The sequence below is a fragment of the Apteryx mantelli genome, chromosome 7 (assembly GCF_036417845.1).
Source record: "Apteryx mantelli isolate bAptMan1 chromosome 7, bAptMan1.hap1, whole genome shotgun sequence".
In the NCBI taxonomy this organism is placed as follows: Eukaryota; Metazoa; Chordata; class Aves; order Apterygiformes; family Apterygidae; genus Apteryx; species Apteryx mantelli.
This window is the reverse complement of record NC_089984.1, coordinates 3,910,627-3,927,933: the sequence shown is the minus strand read 5'-3', so window position 1 is coordinate 3,927,933 and position 17,307 is coordinate 3,910,627. Positions and strand designations below refer to the sequence as shown.

The 17,307-nt window shown below is 42.1% G+C and overlaps 1 protein-coding gene across 2 annotated transcripts in view; it reads right to left on the bottom strand.

Moving 5' to 3' along the window:
• Positions 1 to 17,307, bottom strand: part of PRKG1 (protein kinase cGMP-dependent 1) — a 487,572-nt gene that overhangs the window by 165,511 nt on the left and 304,754 nt on the right. For both annotated transcript variants that reach the window (XM_067299666.1, XM_067299665.1), the window contains exon 5: positions 5,436 to 5,499. In XM_067299666.1, the coding sequence (XP_067155767.1) occupies positions 5,436 to 5,499 (64 nt within the window). The remainder of the gene's footprint in view (positions 1 to 5,435; positions 5,500 to 17,307) is intronic.

Sequence of the window (17,307 nt, the reverse complement as noted above, 5' to 3'; positions counted from 1 at the left end):
AATATATATGTATTTATATATGTTATGTATATAATGTGTATATATATATATATGGAAACTATAACAAATCTCTGCTAGGTAGGTCTGCAGTTAGGTCCGATAAGGTTTTTGAAAGCCATATGTAACTCAAGCAAACCAGGACATATATTCAGGGGGATAACAGAAGTCCATCCCTGACATATGGGCAAAACAATCTTCTTCTTTGAAACAGGATTAGCAGTTCCGGTTGGAAAAAAAAAGTAAATAAAATCCCCTCTGGGCCACTGGCCGCACTGAATAATTTCAGATCAAATGGATAACTCGCCAAAATCATTAGCAACTGGAAGCAGTTTCAAAAGCGAGAAGGTCAAGCAAACTTAATTATAAGTTGTGTTACCCAAACTACTGATTTTAGACATAAATCTTTCAGGGATATAAGCTTTACATTTGCCTGACACGGAGGATATATGGGAAAAGGGGGGGAAAAAAACAACCAAGAGAATGAATCAACCTCAGGATGGACATGAAGCCAAGAAAATTATTTTTTGCCCCAAAGAAAATAAAGAAAAGCAGGTACTAGCCAGAGCGTCCTCATCTTTACAGAGTTTTATCCATCACCTTCGGGTGTCATACAGCCAGTAACTAAATACAGGCACGTGAGCGAAGAGAAATCACCTTTTCCACCTCTTTGCATGCCAGGCAAAAATCTCTGTTCTTCCTAGAGCAGATCAGGATCTCGGCATCTCCTTGGGGCCTTCAGCCTGAGGGCTGGGGAACAGGATGGGACCCAAAATGTTGACACTCACTACCACGTACCTGCACGGCACCTCTGTTGCAGTAATCTCCTAAGCACGTCATTCTACAGGTCTTTGAATGCATTTTACAGTTTCCTAAAAAAATTAGTTTACTCCCATCTGTTACAAACTGTCTGCACTATAACAAAGCGCTAGAAGGCGAAGGCTGCATATTTTTAGAAAAGAACTGTTTACTACAGAAAATGCATTTATTTTAGTGATATATAACATACTAGCGGTGCAGGATGGAAAAAAACTACACAACTGTTTTGTTTTTTTTTAATTCTAAGAAAACAGGAAACTCTGTATGCAGAAAAGGCAACCATAAATTATTTCAAAGCCGTCAAAAAAGGGGGAAAGAAAGGTCAGGGTTTTGCATTTTCATAAAGCTTTGCAGCTTTATAAAATAAAATTAAAAAAAGGCTTTTAATCTTGGTTATTAATCACCTACGGTAAATCTTTCAATTCTCAAACAAATTCCCCTCTCCGATCCAAGGAAACTGCAATTATCCAGAGAGTCCATGAATAAAAAGAGTGTGCAAGAAAGAGCGTTTTTCCGAGGGAGATCTGTGTTCATCCAGAGCAAGGATATTTATACCACTGCTAGAGGTATTTAGACGTCCGAGACGTACAGCCCTTGTGGCAGGGGCAAGGCGCGCGGTGATGCTAAGCAGTAGGGGACGCATCCCGTTAACCGTTCTCCTTGCTAACGACATTAATCCTGCAATTTTTAAACGCAAACGTGCCAAATTTCTTTACAAAAACATGGCACAGCAGAACTATTTCGCTACCGATCCGGCGCTTCTACACCGGAGACAAAAATAACCGAGCTGCAGATTTTTTTTAGGAAGGAGCAGTCCTACATTTGAAGTGTCGGAGGGAGGTCAGCAAGGACTTTTTCAAGGGAAGAAAACCATGCAAAAGCAGGCACTGAGAAAGAAAAACTAGGGATTATACATTATATGGAATATATATATAATTATATATATATATTTATATATTATGTTGGGGATAACGCTACGAATGTAAGAAGGAAACTATTGCTTTTGGCTGGTGGCTGCTTTCACTGGTTACTGCTGCACCAGACTGAAGATCCCACCATATTTCTAGGCAACCGTTGGCCATCGCTCAGGCTCACGGTAGACTTTTGCAACCTCGCGGACACGTGCTGGGCACAGATTAGCATGATGGCGTGCACTACAGGCTTCATGCAGTTTTACAAAGATTTTTTAAAAAGTCTGCCAGGCTACGGTGATACGTGTTGCTTCTCAAGCCCCAGATATGCGGCAAAAGCTAGATGAGATGCACCACCCGACGAAACAAACTGTTCCAGGCGCAGAGGAATACGGGTCCTTCATCCCTTGAGCATCATGATCGTGTTAACCCTTGCTTGCCCATCAGCCTGAATGGCTACAGGAGTTCGTTTCTCCCTGCGTCTCCCTCCCCCACTGGTTCACGTGCATTGGCCGGCCAGGAGCCAAAAAGCCAGGTAAGTGATGGGCACCTGCTGCAGCCTCCTCCATGCTGGGGCCACCAATTTAATTCTCCCCCTAACCAGAAATTTTGATGAGTTTATGATGCACCACGGACATTTTCTCCAGTGTGTCAAATGTGCTTTGGGCAAGCAATTAAAAAAAATTTGGGGGGCAGCCAGAGCGGTTGCACAAGCCTCATATCCTTAGGACACCAACCTCACAAAACCCAAATAAAATAAGAATTAAGTCTTGAGCTGCAGAAGCATATTACTTGTTGATTTGCGCATTATGTTTGGCGAGCACGAGAATAAACAATGCAATAAAAATCTCCGGCCAGGAAGAGCTGTTCCAACAGAGATGGCATTAAAACCAAACTAAATCAAACTCTGAACTAAAACGGCTGCTCAGCTTTCAAAGGCGCCGAAAGTAATTGCAGCGGTTACCAAACATGTTGAGAAATGTTAGTACAGAGTCAGTTATACATTAGATATTAACAAATATCTATGTAATGCTAAAAAATATTAACATAATGAAAATAATCTAATGTAACAACACAGAGAACAGGTCTTTGGGCACTGCAAAAAGGGCTGTGCCAGGGGCTTCTTGCGATCAGTTGGGGAAATGGGGTAAATCACAGACCAAGCACCTGCAAATCTTGATTTATCTCAAAAGACTTTGCAAAAACACACAAAACCAGTGGTTCAGGTTTGGGTCTGCTAAAACCAGAGCCAACTGCCTTGTTTCTACTCTCACCTGTGTATGAACCATGAGCAATTTCGGAGATGGGAATGATCTTACACAAGCCAGAAGCCACTGCAAGGGAAAAGGAAATCCCCCAGGGTTTCGTTAATCCTCATTCAATCCACCTGGGCTAAATAAGTTAATTTAGCATTTCCATCAGTTCTTAAAATGAAATCACGTTAACAAACTTGGGCCCTTTTTTCCCACCGTCCTCAGACATTGCCTAATCGTCCTAAGACCGTCGCCACATTTGCATTGGGAAAAGGCCAATTAAAACAGCTTTCTTGCTTCTGGGTTTTAGTTAACGGGCTTTAGAAACTGCTTTAAAAAAAATGTAGCACAGCAACTATTCACAGAATTGTTTCAGAAGAAAACCTGTTTTAAATCTTGACATTAAGAGATTATTCCCTGCCTCAAATTGTGCCCAGGCAATCACTTTAATTCAATCCTTGTTACAGTAACAGCCAGGACAAAATAAAGCTATTGTCACTTTAGTTTCAATATGCTTGATAGTGTTAAACACAAAATATATGGTAAGGGGATTTTATAGTTTATGTTCTTATGGGTTTTAATGTATCACATTTTACAACTCAGTGAATAATATATATTTTGGCATATATTTTGACGCAATTGATTTTGGAAGACTCATCTAGCGGGTCCCCCCAAACAGACTAGGGACGATAAGCTGCTCTTGCAACGTAGCATCTCATCTAAATTCACAGAATTGTCCTCATGCAGTGAAGAGTGAGAAATTAAACCACTATAAAAGACGCTAGCGTCTCTTAGCAGAGCAGTAATACAACGTCATCGTTACGCAGTTTGGGCTTCTCCTAATTTTCAAGTGAGGAGTCATCTTAATTTCTGCACTTTAGCTGCTTCTTGGTACTAGTTCTCTTAGAAACCACAAGGTAAAGATAAAATCAGGGAGGATTATCTTGCTAGTTTAAGATCAACAAGAGCAGTCTTAAGGCAAGGGCTTATTTTTAAATAGATGTAGAAACGAGGCACTTAACTATGTTCTTAATTGTTTTTTCCCCCCTTGAAACTTTCAGGGTGCCCGGAAAAGTTTTATTGACTTTATACATTTTACCTGACTCTTGATAAGGAGATTAAAGTTGTTTCTGTGATCCAAGCTAATTAAGCTATTTGTTTCTGGTGAGGTGTGTGTTTTTGCGATACGCAGATTTAATTCGTAGCATATTGAGTTCACACAGGCTTTTTTCTCTAGACGTGAACATTTCTGTTGCAGTAAAGGAAAGAAAGCTTATCTATGAAGCTACTCTGTATGACAAATGTGGGATTTGTTCAGATTACATTTTATCTGTACTTTAAATAAAAAGGCAAAAAAAAAAAAAGACAGACCTGAAAATCAACTTAAAAAAATGCCAGCAGCTTCATTTCTTAAAAATCAATGAGAGAAGTGGTAGCTACTACTATACACTAACATTTTTCTATAAACATAGTTATTAGGAGCAGCTCATGATGGCAAGGCATATGCGAAAAAACCCTGCTGTAACAAGAGAGGCAATAAAACACTGTTGTACACAGAGATTTCATGCAGTTAAATCATAATGGGTTATACTTTGAAAGGTTTTATTAGCAGTGTCTGCAGTATTTGCTAATATGCAATTCTTCAGGTACAGAACGGAGCGCTGCGAGAATAAATTCCGAACTACGTGGACAAATTGCCTGCCAGATAATTCAGTCATTTTACATCCATTTTCCACATTCACTCAGAGCGCAAGTCTTTTTTTTAATAAAGACTTATTGGAAGCCTGACACTAATGAGATAATAGCTTATAACCAGGTAGACATGGCACAACTCCGTAAGGACTTTCAAATATCTCGACGTACGCTACATTTGCCCTTCTCTGCTGTAATTCTTACGGGAGCAGCCGTTCCCTTACCTTAAAGCCATTCCCACACCTTCAAGTGTGATATTGCCCTCTAATATAAGTTTCCCACGAAATTTGAAAGGCGACCATATTTCCACGTCCTCCTCTCCCCAACACACAGCTCAGAAACCCATCGTTAGGGCTGGTCAAAGCATTAAAATAACAAAACCCAACACAGCTATCGTTTCCCACATGCGTCCAGACCAAAATATGCCTCCTCCATAGCTGCCCGCCCATCAGGCTCCTCAGCAGAAGACCTCAGGCCAGGTCCCCAGTGCGGGGACCATGGTAGAATGTCTCCCTTCTGCAAAATGCAGGAAACTATCGTTCCAGTTCCCAACTGGAACAAAATCCAATTAAAAACACGTAAGCCCCCAGCCAAACGGAGTCATTTTTCACATCTCTCCACTCATTGTCTCTACGTGCGAGAACAGTCAGCTGTAATTGGGAGCAAAGTTGAGAAGTGGTTATTTCTGAGAGGAGCCTGGATATTGCTACCAGAAGGCTTCCAGACTATGAACTCATTAGACGTCAAAATTAAAAGCACTTACCTCTTCAAGGACATCTGCAAGCTTACTAAGTATCTCCTCGGGAAGGCTCTGGAATGTGGGAACACTGCAATACAAGAGAACCCTCGATTACTGAGTATCTCTATATATTTCACAAAGCCAGCTGTACTTATTTCATATATATTTCATGCACGTATTGCCCTTGTTGCTAAGGACTTGTTAAGTTTCTACCGTAAAAGCAGCATCTATAATGGAAATCTTGTCTTCTTGTGCCACCCAAGATATATTTTTAAGTGTTCACTTGTTATGGTGGGAGACCACTTGCAATAAACACCTGGAGAACCCTTCCTCAAGCTGGGAAGCAACTAAGAATCAATTTAGGATTTACTAGGATTCATCTGCGCTGCAAACGTGTTCAGGCACATATGGGATTGTGCAAAACTTCCCTGTGCCAGTTCCATCGCAGCAGAAAAACAAACAAAAAAAAAGGAGATCGGATCTAATAAGCAATAGATAAAAAACCTGCTTGAAACTACACGCAGACATAGCAAATGCAGAACACAAAGCCGCAGAGGGTACGGGGGCATCAAGAAAACAGTGCTGAACTATTGCTAGAATTATTGAAGAGTCCATCGGGAGCTTTACATCCAAGGCTTGTTCTCTTTTGCCAGAAAGACAACTTTTTCACTTTTTTTTTTTCATAGACTTTCCTTGGCAAAGATTTCCCAGGCCAGGCTAGACTTTCTGGTCAAGACGCAAGAGAGATGCAGCAACGCTCATCCAGGAAACACCAGACAGAGATTTAATTCAGTTTGAGCCAGGAGGGATGGGGCTTTGAATTTGACTCTTCAAATCTCACATAAGCACCCTGACCTCTAAGCTACTAGCTAACCTCCCGTACTTGGTTTCTTATTCTCTATTTTCCATAAAAGCTTGACTTCCTTCAACATACTCAAGGTTCGGTCTGATGCTGAATGAGCCAACATAGACACAATGTACTTTCCAAAGGCAGGAAAGCAGTGCTGAACCTGCTTTAATTAAAAATGCCTATTATCAATAGGCCAATTAGCAATGTATCTGCATTAGATATTAGCCCAAACGTAGCACTGAGCTGATGCAGCTCTATTGAGTCTATTCCAGGAGTAGCTCGCTCAGCAGTTGCTTTATCACACTTCATTACATGGTGTAAACATAAGCTTACGCCTCCAGATTTAAATTTAGGTCCTCAGATGTGTTGTCCTAATTTCGAGAGCATTGATTATCAGGCACAAAGTGGGGGGTGATGGTGGGACTGCCTTGAAGAGGGGTAAAAGCAACCCCAAATAAATCAGATTTTCCCTCTCAGATGAGGTTTCACATTTTGCTTTGTAACACACAAATAGGGAAAGTTATTCAGGTTTTGGAGAGCTAAAAACCCCAAACCAAATCCGCGAGCGGATCCTGGAGCTTTGCCTGCCAGGTGGCCACTCCAGCAATGCTTCATGAGCTATAGATGGTTCCTGGGTGGCCGGGCACAATTCAGCAGCTGCTGCTGCACCCGGAGAAAAACCCAACTGTAAAAGCAAAGGAGGTCTGGAGACTTTGCAGAAGGTGTGATAGCAAAGAACGGGGGTGTGCCTGTGCCTAAGCTTCCCTGCAAAAAGAAATCCCCGGGGATGCTAATGGAACATCTGTGAGCACAGTTAAAACAGGATTTGTTTTTATTAACATAAAACTAGTGTATGCTATGATACAGCAGAATTATAAAAACTGGAAGCCTCCATTATTTAATAAATATGACTTTCATTTAATGTATCAATTAATAATTAAGACAGAACTGGCCAACTATGTGCAGAAAAATGTGATCATTCAGGCTCTCCCTAACATCCTTTTTTTCTTAGAAATTATTATTATAGCACAAATAGCAGGTGAGCTATTGCATGTATGGATTACTGGTATTATATCTTATATGTATTACATGCAAGAATTACAAAATCATACTATTGAAAAGTTCGGATATTAAACAAATTAGGAAATTTTCCTAAAGAGAAATATTCAGAGTTTTAACATAGCAATAGAGAGGATAATCAGAAAATCAACCTGTTGACAAAACAAGCACCATCCAGATAACATCACAGAATTACAAAATTAATGTCACGGATTTATGGCCGTTTATGAAGGGCCATAAATGCCCTTATGAAATAGCAAAGAGAAGACATTTATTGACCTGCTAAAAAGTGTCATAAATTCAGGCTGAGCTGATGATAACCCTGAGAGAAGAACAAGACTAGCAAAAATGTTCACATGTACAGCATAATATGGGGTGGCTGGCTTGATACTCCAGTTAAATAAAAATATACCCTTATTCTCTCCATGACAACACTAAATAGGGTCTTAAAATAGATTCTTATTTTTCCCAGATCTGGCTGTATTATTTAAAGATTTGCATACAAAGATCAGTATTTTGAAGACTGTTTTCACGTGGGTACCTGAACTCATATGAAAATCGAGATCTGAGGAGCAAATTGCTGCAAACGGGAAAATACACACTAGAAAGTCAAACAGGAGGGCAGAAGACCCGAAAGAAAGAAATTGAATTTCAAGGTTTTACAGCACGGTAACAGACAAAAAATATATATATATTCTCTATTTTCTACAATTTTGTGAAATTGAAGTCTGAGAAATGATATAAAACAGAACAGCAGACGTTTGAGTTTGGAGATATTCTTTACTTATGATGGAAGAACTCACAGAAAATACGGCTCAGTCTCATCAAGACACTATTTATTCCATCCCCTTGCCTGAAAAGCAGGATCAAGGGAACCTAATTTCTGAGTTATGGAATAAAGCTGGTGCTGGTAGCACAGGAGGAGACATTTCAGGTCCAGAGGGACATCTAAGTCCATGAAGCCCAAGTAGGAGGAGCTGCAGACCTTTAGACTGAAAGGTCATCATCTGAGATGCTGCCACTGACAAGATGTCACAGCTCTCCTGTAGCGATTTCTGCCCGGTTAGTTGTTTCCTTGTTAAAAACTGCATAAAGAAATTGAATTTTAAAAGTGAATGCCAATAAACCCAATTCTTTTTCTCTCTCTTCTTCTTCTTTTCTTTTTTTATTTTTATTACCAATCCATAACACCGCCAGGCTTTATCGCAAACAGCGATTGAAATAAGCAGCCTGAACGGCGATTTCACAGCTGTCACGGCTAACAGGATGAACAGCGATATCTGAATTTCTCCAGTCGCTCTGTCCCAAGCCTGGTTGGACTTTTCTTTGACCTTGGAACGGAGAACTGAACTAGATGTACCGGTTATGAGCTGCTCAAGCTGGCTAGAAGAGACGACCTTTTGTCCGCTATATTCCACACTATTCACCTACAAAATATTTTGCACTCAATAACGGTCCCTATTCCTTGTGAGGGCACTGCGGGGAACTCCTTGTTGTCTTTAGGTCTTTTACAGCAGCTTTTCTTGTTGACTTGAAAGCTAGAACTTTTACGTAGTCCTCAACACGTTAAACAGGGGATGACAAAATATGGAAAACCAGCTGCGCAAAAATGTTGGAGTTGAATCGCAGCCCAAATGCAAAAGCAAAGCCATGCTTCTGAAGGAGGTGAGAAGCAGCAAGAGATGTCAGTCCCCCTGTCACCTGTAGCTGCTCCTGGACTGGAGCAGAAGCAACATCCATCCTTAGCTACCATCACCATCTGCATGAAAGTGCCGGATATGCGTAGGTGACCACGTACCTTTTGATTCATCCCATGGGACTATGCCTGTCCTAAACTAGCAAGCGCTCCTCAATAATCCAAGGCTTTGATTTGACCCTAAAAATACTCAGCAGCATGGATGCCAGCGCTCTGAGAACGTATCCAGCTTCTGACATGCATGAACGTAGCATCATTCAATCGGTAGCGAAACGGATGCACGGATGGAGGGTCCCGGACACCTCCTGTACTCCATCCAACACAAATGTAGCTGTTGACTTTCCAAGTGTGTTTCAAGATGTGTTTCCTAAGCTTTTCAAGGATGTTCATTAAGGGTGGTCACTTAGCTCTGCAGACAGCGGCGGACAGTCCTCATGGGTTAACCGCGAAACAAAACCTTCGTCCTTTGTTACCGCTTGGCACAATAATAAAATGTGAGTGTTGCCAGTGTTCTCCGCTGTAGGCCAGACGGGTAGGCAGAGTTTAAAAAGCAAAATAGCAGGAAATTAAGTCTGTCTGCATTCCCCGAAACATTTTTTTTTTTTTTGCACCCCTACATTGGAAAGATGATCAAAAAACGTTAAATGCTTTTGACCTCTCTTTACCCCATTTGGGGTGGCCCTAAAGCACTGCCTCTCTGCTCTCAAAGAGCTACAGTTAAATTGTACCTAGTAGGATCTGACACTTGATTTAGGACACAAAACTATATTTTGAACAGCTCAAGCTGGTGATGCTCTGGAACTGGCAGTTGTCCACTCGTCAACAAATTGCGTCAGAAACTGCTGGCTCCGTCGGCATCACAGCCTTAACCAGGGAACTGAGAGAATTGTTTTGAGCCTAACTCTTGAAAGTTTACAAGCATAATTTACTGTGAAACCCTTTACCTTGTCTTCTCTTTGCCTTCTTAAACTGGAACATAGTGTACTGGAGAACGGCACATACTCCCACTGCACAAAGGAGAAATTACCTCTATCCTGAGAGCTGGTTGTCATTGGTTTAAGTGGGATCTTCCAGAAGATAGTTTCAGGAGGAAAAAAATAAAATAAAAAAATCCTGAGTGCATTGGCACTGCTTGCAGAGAAGCTACGTAGCTCCCGCGTCAACACGGCCATATAGAGCAAAAGGGGCTGATTATGGAATAAATCCTAACCTAATTCAGGAGGGAGAGAGCAGCTGTGGAAAGGTGGGCTTGGCTCTACGTTTTGCATTGCCCAGCGCTTAAAAGTGCATTTGCACTTTGGTAAAAAAAGCTACATGCTGAATTAAAGATCACGAGCAAAACTGCTATTCGAGGCCACCGTGGAGCTAAGCCAGGGGTGACCTGGTGCACCTGGAAAAGAAGCACTTGGAGATGCCGGGTGGGTAATCGGCTGCCACAATGCCGACGCTGTGCAGCGGCTGGAGAGTATGCTGGCTTGCTGGGGAGAAAAAGTAAGATTTTGGAGAAGACGGTTAGATAGTCTCCTTTGAATGGAGGGAGCAACTACAGGTGGTGGCCTCAAGCTGATACAGTTGCTAGATTCCTCAGCATAGCAATCCCCGTGCAAGAGAGGCAAAAACGCTCAGCGATACAGTTGCTTTGTGTTGCAAGCTTTGCACTGAAATACCAATTTCTCTCTCCTGTCAGATGAATAGGTATTATTTGGAGGATAAACAGTTGTTTTTTTTTCATACGTAGTGCCTATGACACCGAATGAAAAAGAAGAGGCAGAAAATAAGGTCAGAAAGGGTTTATTCAGTTCTCCAGAAGCTCGATACCTACTCTATTACCAATGCAATTGATAAGTCAAGGCTAGTTTTCCTGAAGCAATTTCCTGGACGTTTTGCTTAGCTTAAAGAATATTAGAGAAAAAGAAGAAAAGAGATGGAGAGCGACATTCTCTCACACTCACATTAATTACACTTACATCTGGCCTTGAAATCAGCTCAAATAATGCCACTTTTTGGAAACGAGAATACATTTGCTCTACAATTGCTGCAGATGACCTGTCTGTTGGGCTAAAGCTACCAAGGCATTAAAATCATTTGCAATTGCTCATCTCGGAGAGGCTGAATATGTTGCATCTACAGTTTTAAAGCTCTGTCAACCATAACATAGACCTTACCTCCTAAGGGCTGCTGTACATATGAAAGTGAGAGAGATGCAGAAAGTAGATGAAGTGACTTTTTCAAACGATGAAGAGGCTGAAGAAAAGCAAGTGTGGAGGATCACATCTCTTTTAGGTCTAAACAGCTTACACCTCCCGTGAGGAGAGGACAGTAGCTACACCAATGGATGGATGAAGTGGTCCACTGACAGCAGGAGGACCCAGCACTGATGCCAACGTGGGGAATCCACATGAGGGATGCCCATCTATTAACTACATGGTGTGTATTGACTACGGATAAGCATTTTCTCATCTTCCACACACAACCAGGGTCTTGACAACAGGAAAACGGCAGCCGTTTCAGTGGAAATGTGCACATGGACCATTTGTGAGGAGCTCCCGGCAGATGCGGGACCTCACTGACTGTGCCAGAGGACTCTTCAGGGGGGAAAGAAGGCAGGACCTCCTTTTTATCTGAATTTCCATGACATGCTGTCCTCAAACTGAAACAATCGTTCCTTTTCCATTTGCGCCAATCCTTCTTTGTCATTTCCCTTCGAATAAGCACCGGCATGGACACTACGTACTAGCAGACTCCACTTTTCCCAAGGTGAGTTAATGCAGTTTGACACCTTATTTTGGTCTGCAGACAGCGAGTGTTTAATAGGCTCCTCAGGTATTCTGGAGCACTTTTTTCCCCCAGATCTGTCACTCCCTATTTTTCCCTTACGGGCGGCCATTCTCAAAGACAGCCCTCCTACTGTATCTCATTTTGCAGTCGCTGGGGAGACTGCACAATTAAAAAAAAGAAAAAGTTGCTGTCAAGATGAAAGAAAAGCAGAGAAGTTAGCAGGCAGAGAAACCCATTCACCCATTGCATATGTATCTACTCTCTAATAATTTCGAGAAGGACAGTTGCTTGGAAAGAGCTGTAAATGCTCAAGAACGATAACTTTGGAAATATCAAACAACTCTAAGCGTGCACATTTTTTGGTTACTCAGTTCACGGCAGAGGATTTGCATTGCCTCGTAGGCCTAGCAGTGCTCTTCTTGTGGCGGTCTACAGAGACAAGCCTTTGCTGCAGAAGAGATGATACCTGGTATTATCTTTCGAGTACACTATGTTGTTTTTTTTCCTGCTGCAGCAGTTGCTATTTCTTCATATTTGCAAATCAAATTGTAACTATAGACCTAAAGGAAAGCTTCTGTATCGCTCAGCTCCCCTGTCTTCTCCAAAATTATTCTACAGGCTATTAAAAGACAATACCTGTCACAAGAAGCCTCACACCACTGCACCCTGTGTGTTTTATTTCTACGATCCTGCATTTGCAATCTAGTCAAAATTAATTTTTCCATGGCTTGCAATGCCTAGTAGTTATTCCCTCTTCAAGACAGCTTACCATCAAGGAGGTTTTTTTTAATCAAGCTTTTTTCCTCCCACACTTTTTCTGAGGGATTCTGTGGGAAATGAACCCCTAATTCTTCTGGCTCTGTGGAAAATCCTGAAGCAAATGCATCTAGCCTGACTACTTATTATTACGAATTTTGACTGGAACAATAAATGTATCACAGCAGGAATGGAATAAAGTCAAACTATCACGAACACCATTATCTCATAAAAGATGCAAGCGCCATAACGAGAAGAAAAAAGATGCTTGTGGCTGCTTCTTGAGCTGTGCCTTAAAAGAGATCTTTAAACATTGATTAGTGTTTTGCAGACAACGTTACATGAGAGTTTAAAGAAGTGACAAGTTGTGTTTGCATGCACAGTCCACTTTGTCGCCTTTCTCCAAATTAGATATTTGCATCTTCCAAACCAATTCGAGCCAGGCGTTTTGTCTCTGACAGATGTCTCCTGCACTTGGCAGCAAATTGTCATAATAATATCTCTTTCATGAAGACACCGACAGTACTATTTCCAAAAGCACAGGATCTGCTGTGCAATGTTCACTGCTGCTACACTCTTCTAACGCTGCTTCCCGCCTACTTTCTCTTAAACGGTGCCACTAAATGAGTATGTTAAAAAGATTACAGCAGTTTTCGGTCTTCATAATTATATACGAGAGAAAAAAAAAAGCACAAAATCATGCTGGGAATGTTTTTAAGATAAGAGGAATCGGAAGCATGTTGCCTCCTCCCAGACAACATCTTTCAAACCCACCAAAGAAAAGGCATCGGCAAGGTAGGTGAGCAACTCTGAATTTGAAAAAAAAGAAGTCCTCCCTGACACAGATGTTGCCAAACGACTAAGTCTATGTGATTCACAAAGTGAGCATTAAAAAAAAAAAATTACATATATATATTTGGTGGTTAATTACTTTGGGATGAATCAGAACAGTTTTCCAACTGCAGCAAAAGAATAAAATGGAAAACCTTCCCAGCATAGACCTAAGTCATGGGTTTGGAGGGGTGACCCTGAGTCTGGCAGAGTAACTGAGAGCCGCACGCAACGAAACACAGCACAACTGGCTTCAGGGGCAATCTTGAACTTCTCACTCTGGATCAGTGCGTCTTAGATGATTCGCCCCTAGCCAGAGGGACGAGTCAAAGCACAAGGACTTTTGATCAGTAGATTGTCATTGAGAAGAGCCTTCCAGAAATCCACTTAGTTAGACCCTATGGAGGGAAATAAGCTACGAAAAGAGGCAGCAGAGTCTACAAACCTCTTGTTCCTCTTCACGGTGCAAAATTAAAGCAACTGGATGAGCCTAAAACTGAAAATAATACCATAAATTGGCCTGAGTACTGGAGAGAGACATTTCAGACCTTCCTGGAGAAGCGCAGCCTAAGCCTAACCTGCACATGTATCAGCAAGGCATCCATAACATATTACCAAGCCTAATTCGGTGCTTTGAACCAAACACACTGAAGGGGGCTAAGAGGAGAAGCTTCCTCTCTAAGTTGTAACCTGCACAGCCACAGAGCAGCTCTGAATAATTAATACCTGGCTGGAGACAGAAGAGCAGCGCTGACTTCAAGACTTGCCAGAGGCAAAAAATACACAGCCAGCCAGTCCCTTCCTATTTTAAGAAAAGTCATTCGCTCTGCAGAGCGCTCATTTGCCGGTCACAGGCGTTATTGATTTGGGGTTGTAATTCAGGACATTTATCCTTTGTGAACTTCTGATGGCTACCAGATGGTGGGCTGTCTTAATTCCCTATTTCTAACTGCTCTTATTGGGACTCTTGGGACAGCTCCCGCAATTGTCCTTGTGTAGAGGAGTGCCGTCACCTTTGATGGCCCACATGAGGGCTGGGCATCTGGGTGGAAGAGTCTCCCGTGCACCACCATGGGGTCTGGGAGCAATGGCCAGGCCATGGGCACCTTCCACTTTCTGGTGGGCTGCAAAAAATAGCGGGGACCTCCCTTGAGTAGCAGCTTCCATGAATCCACCGGGGCACTAGGCTGGGGAAAACACCACCTCTCCCAGCCTCCCCCTTTCTCATTTTTTTTTTTAAAAATTGGTACAATTCTGCACCGTTCTCTTTCCCCAGTAAACCTTTAGGTCCTGCTATTGAGTTAGAAGAAAACAGAAGAAGGATTTAATCTTCGAATTTGCAATACAGTTGTTTTTTTCCCTCCTTACATCTCAAGAGTCAAAAATTTCATACGTACAGTAAACCTCCGCAGCATGTTTTGTGCTGGAAATAGAACGCAGCTAAAAATGAATTAAACATGGAGGATTTTCAAACGGTTTGGATTGTATTGAAGAAATAATCAAATAAACTGGAGAGATTCAATATAAGATCGGAAAATTCAATTGCTTTAAAAAAACATAATCTCAAAAATATTATAAACAGGAAAGGCATACAACGGGCAGCGAAAAAATCAGAAACTAAAAGACACACCGAGGAGACAGTTTAAGGTATCAAACGAAATTCTGCTCAGCGACTGTCAAGCGATCTTTACTTGTTGCTTCCTCTGTATTTGAAGAACAGCCACATACAACTAAGGGCTCTAACCCCAACGTTGGCTCCCATCTGTGTTAAGACCTGGCCCAGATTTTGCTAGTGCAACGCTACACTTTGGCTAATACCAAACGCTTGTTGGGGGCATGGCATCACATTAACAGATCTGCTTAGCCCTTAAACTGGAGCCAAATCTCTGCTCTGGATTAATGGCAGAGCGAGCACAGGTCCAGGCACAGCAGCCCATGTGGACATCCTGCAATCTGTGATGCCCGCCAGCTACAAAACGGTTTGGGGACGGGAGGACCACTTTTTGGCCAGCGGTAAGGCAGACTGGCAGCACTTCAGTTGATACACGCAACGGCCACTCATGCCGAAGGGCAAACTCTCGGGAAATTTTGCGGCCGTTCGCGAGCCAACGCACGTCGGATCGGCTCAGCTGCACTGCTCCTGCTCTCTGAAGGTTGCATCCCTCTTTCTCCACTTGAATGGCCACAGATGTGCGACTCCGTTCTATTTTTCCATTATTTTTTTCTCCACTGTAACAACAAAGCTTCACTAACTTCTATCAACTCACTTGATGATTTGTTAATCAACAGATTACACAGTATCAGTGTATTACATACCTGCCTCTCTGTCCCCAAAACGCATCTCAACAGGCACACAAATATTACAATCCTGAGCTAAGAGACTTAAGAAAAATGCCTTCATACCCAATGATCCTTTGCCCATGGTTGAACTTCCAAAGCTTTTCCCTATCATATGTTGCAGAAGAGCGATAAAATGGCTGCGCAATCACAGTAAACATGTTTGCTCCTCTTCTGGTCTCAGTTCGGAAATCCCCATTTGGGTGTCCCCGTGGGAGTGTAAAGAAATCACTTAACCCTTGGAGCTTGTGCCATATGATATGCCGAATTTCATCTCAACACTGAAAGCTCCTTAGAGCAATGGCTCTTTTAGCTGCTTGGAGGTTTCTACACCATTTAAGAAACACATATGTTCAGAGTGCAGTAAATATCAGTTAATAGCAACCCACAGACAGCTTCCCCTGGAATCTCACGCATCATGTTGCTCGGTGCCAAACTCCAACCTTGTTCATAACAAATTCTCATTAGTATAATACACTGCCCAAAAAGAGCCACTTCTGCTAATTAGGTTCCTGAATAAACTTCATTTATCAAATAGGAAAGCACATTACTCTGTTACCCTGCTTTCTTGCTTTCTGTTTTTCTACTGCTACTTTTTTAACCAGGTCCCATTAGAGACAGGATACTGGGTGAGCCTCACTCAGAATGCCTGTTCTCATGATATGTTGAGAGATTTGAATACCGAGGGACTTTAAGGGGTTCCTCTTACTTATAAACATACAGATTTAAGATCACATGAAGCTAACGGGATGCTTAAAGCCCATCTGTTACAAGATTTCCACTTGCAAACAGTGGATTTGCAAGCACGCTGCCTCAGTTACACAGGGGTTGACCACATGAGGTCAGCAGACGCAACGCATGATCTACAGACACGATGTCATAGTTTGTCAAGCTTGTAACATAATATGAAGGGTTAGGGGAGAAAAATCTAGACTTAGCCATGGGAAGTACATGCTTTACAGTGATTTGGCAGAGATTGTTTTATAGAGAAGCCACTCGGGCTGCAGCAGATGCAACAAGCATCTATGTGATGGGCAGTCTCCTGAAAACTTTGTCATTCAGCCAGGAATATCAGACAGGAGATGAGATCTATGAGTAAACAATACCCAAGGTTGGATTTGGAAGCACACTGGCCGGACAATGTAACAGAGGATGTGCCTTGCACGTCCTTTGGGCCCATGGCAGTGTCCTGGGAGACCAACTACGATCAGAGCCTGTCCTCGTAGTAAAGAGCGCTGCGGACATCACGCTATGGGAAAAGGGAAAGGGATCATTGGCATCCCCAGATACAGGGTCCTGGGCTCCCTCTGCTATTAGTCAACAGCCTGACTCCTGTGATGTCCCCTCCTTGAATATAGGTCATATGAGAGAAGTCTAGGACTCTTTGGATTACATATTATACTTGTACAATTATATGATAAAATAAATACGACAGCTGAAAAACTCTCTGCACGCTTTAAGAGCTCTCAGAGAATTAGACAAATTTCAAAGAACTGGGAAGAGCAGAAGTCACCCTGAGAACTACTGATTTGCCTAAGATTAATGTCGAACTAATGAACCCGTTAATCTAGGACCTATCAAAAATTATT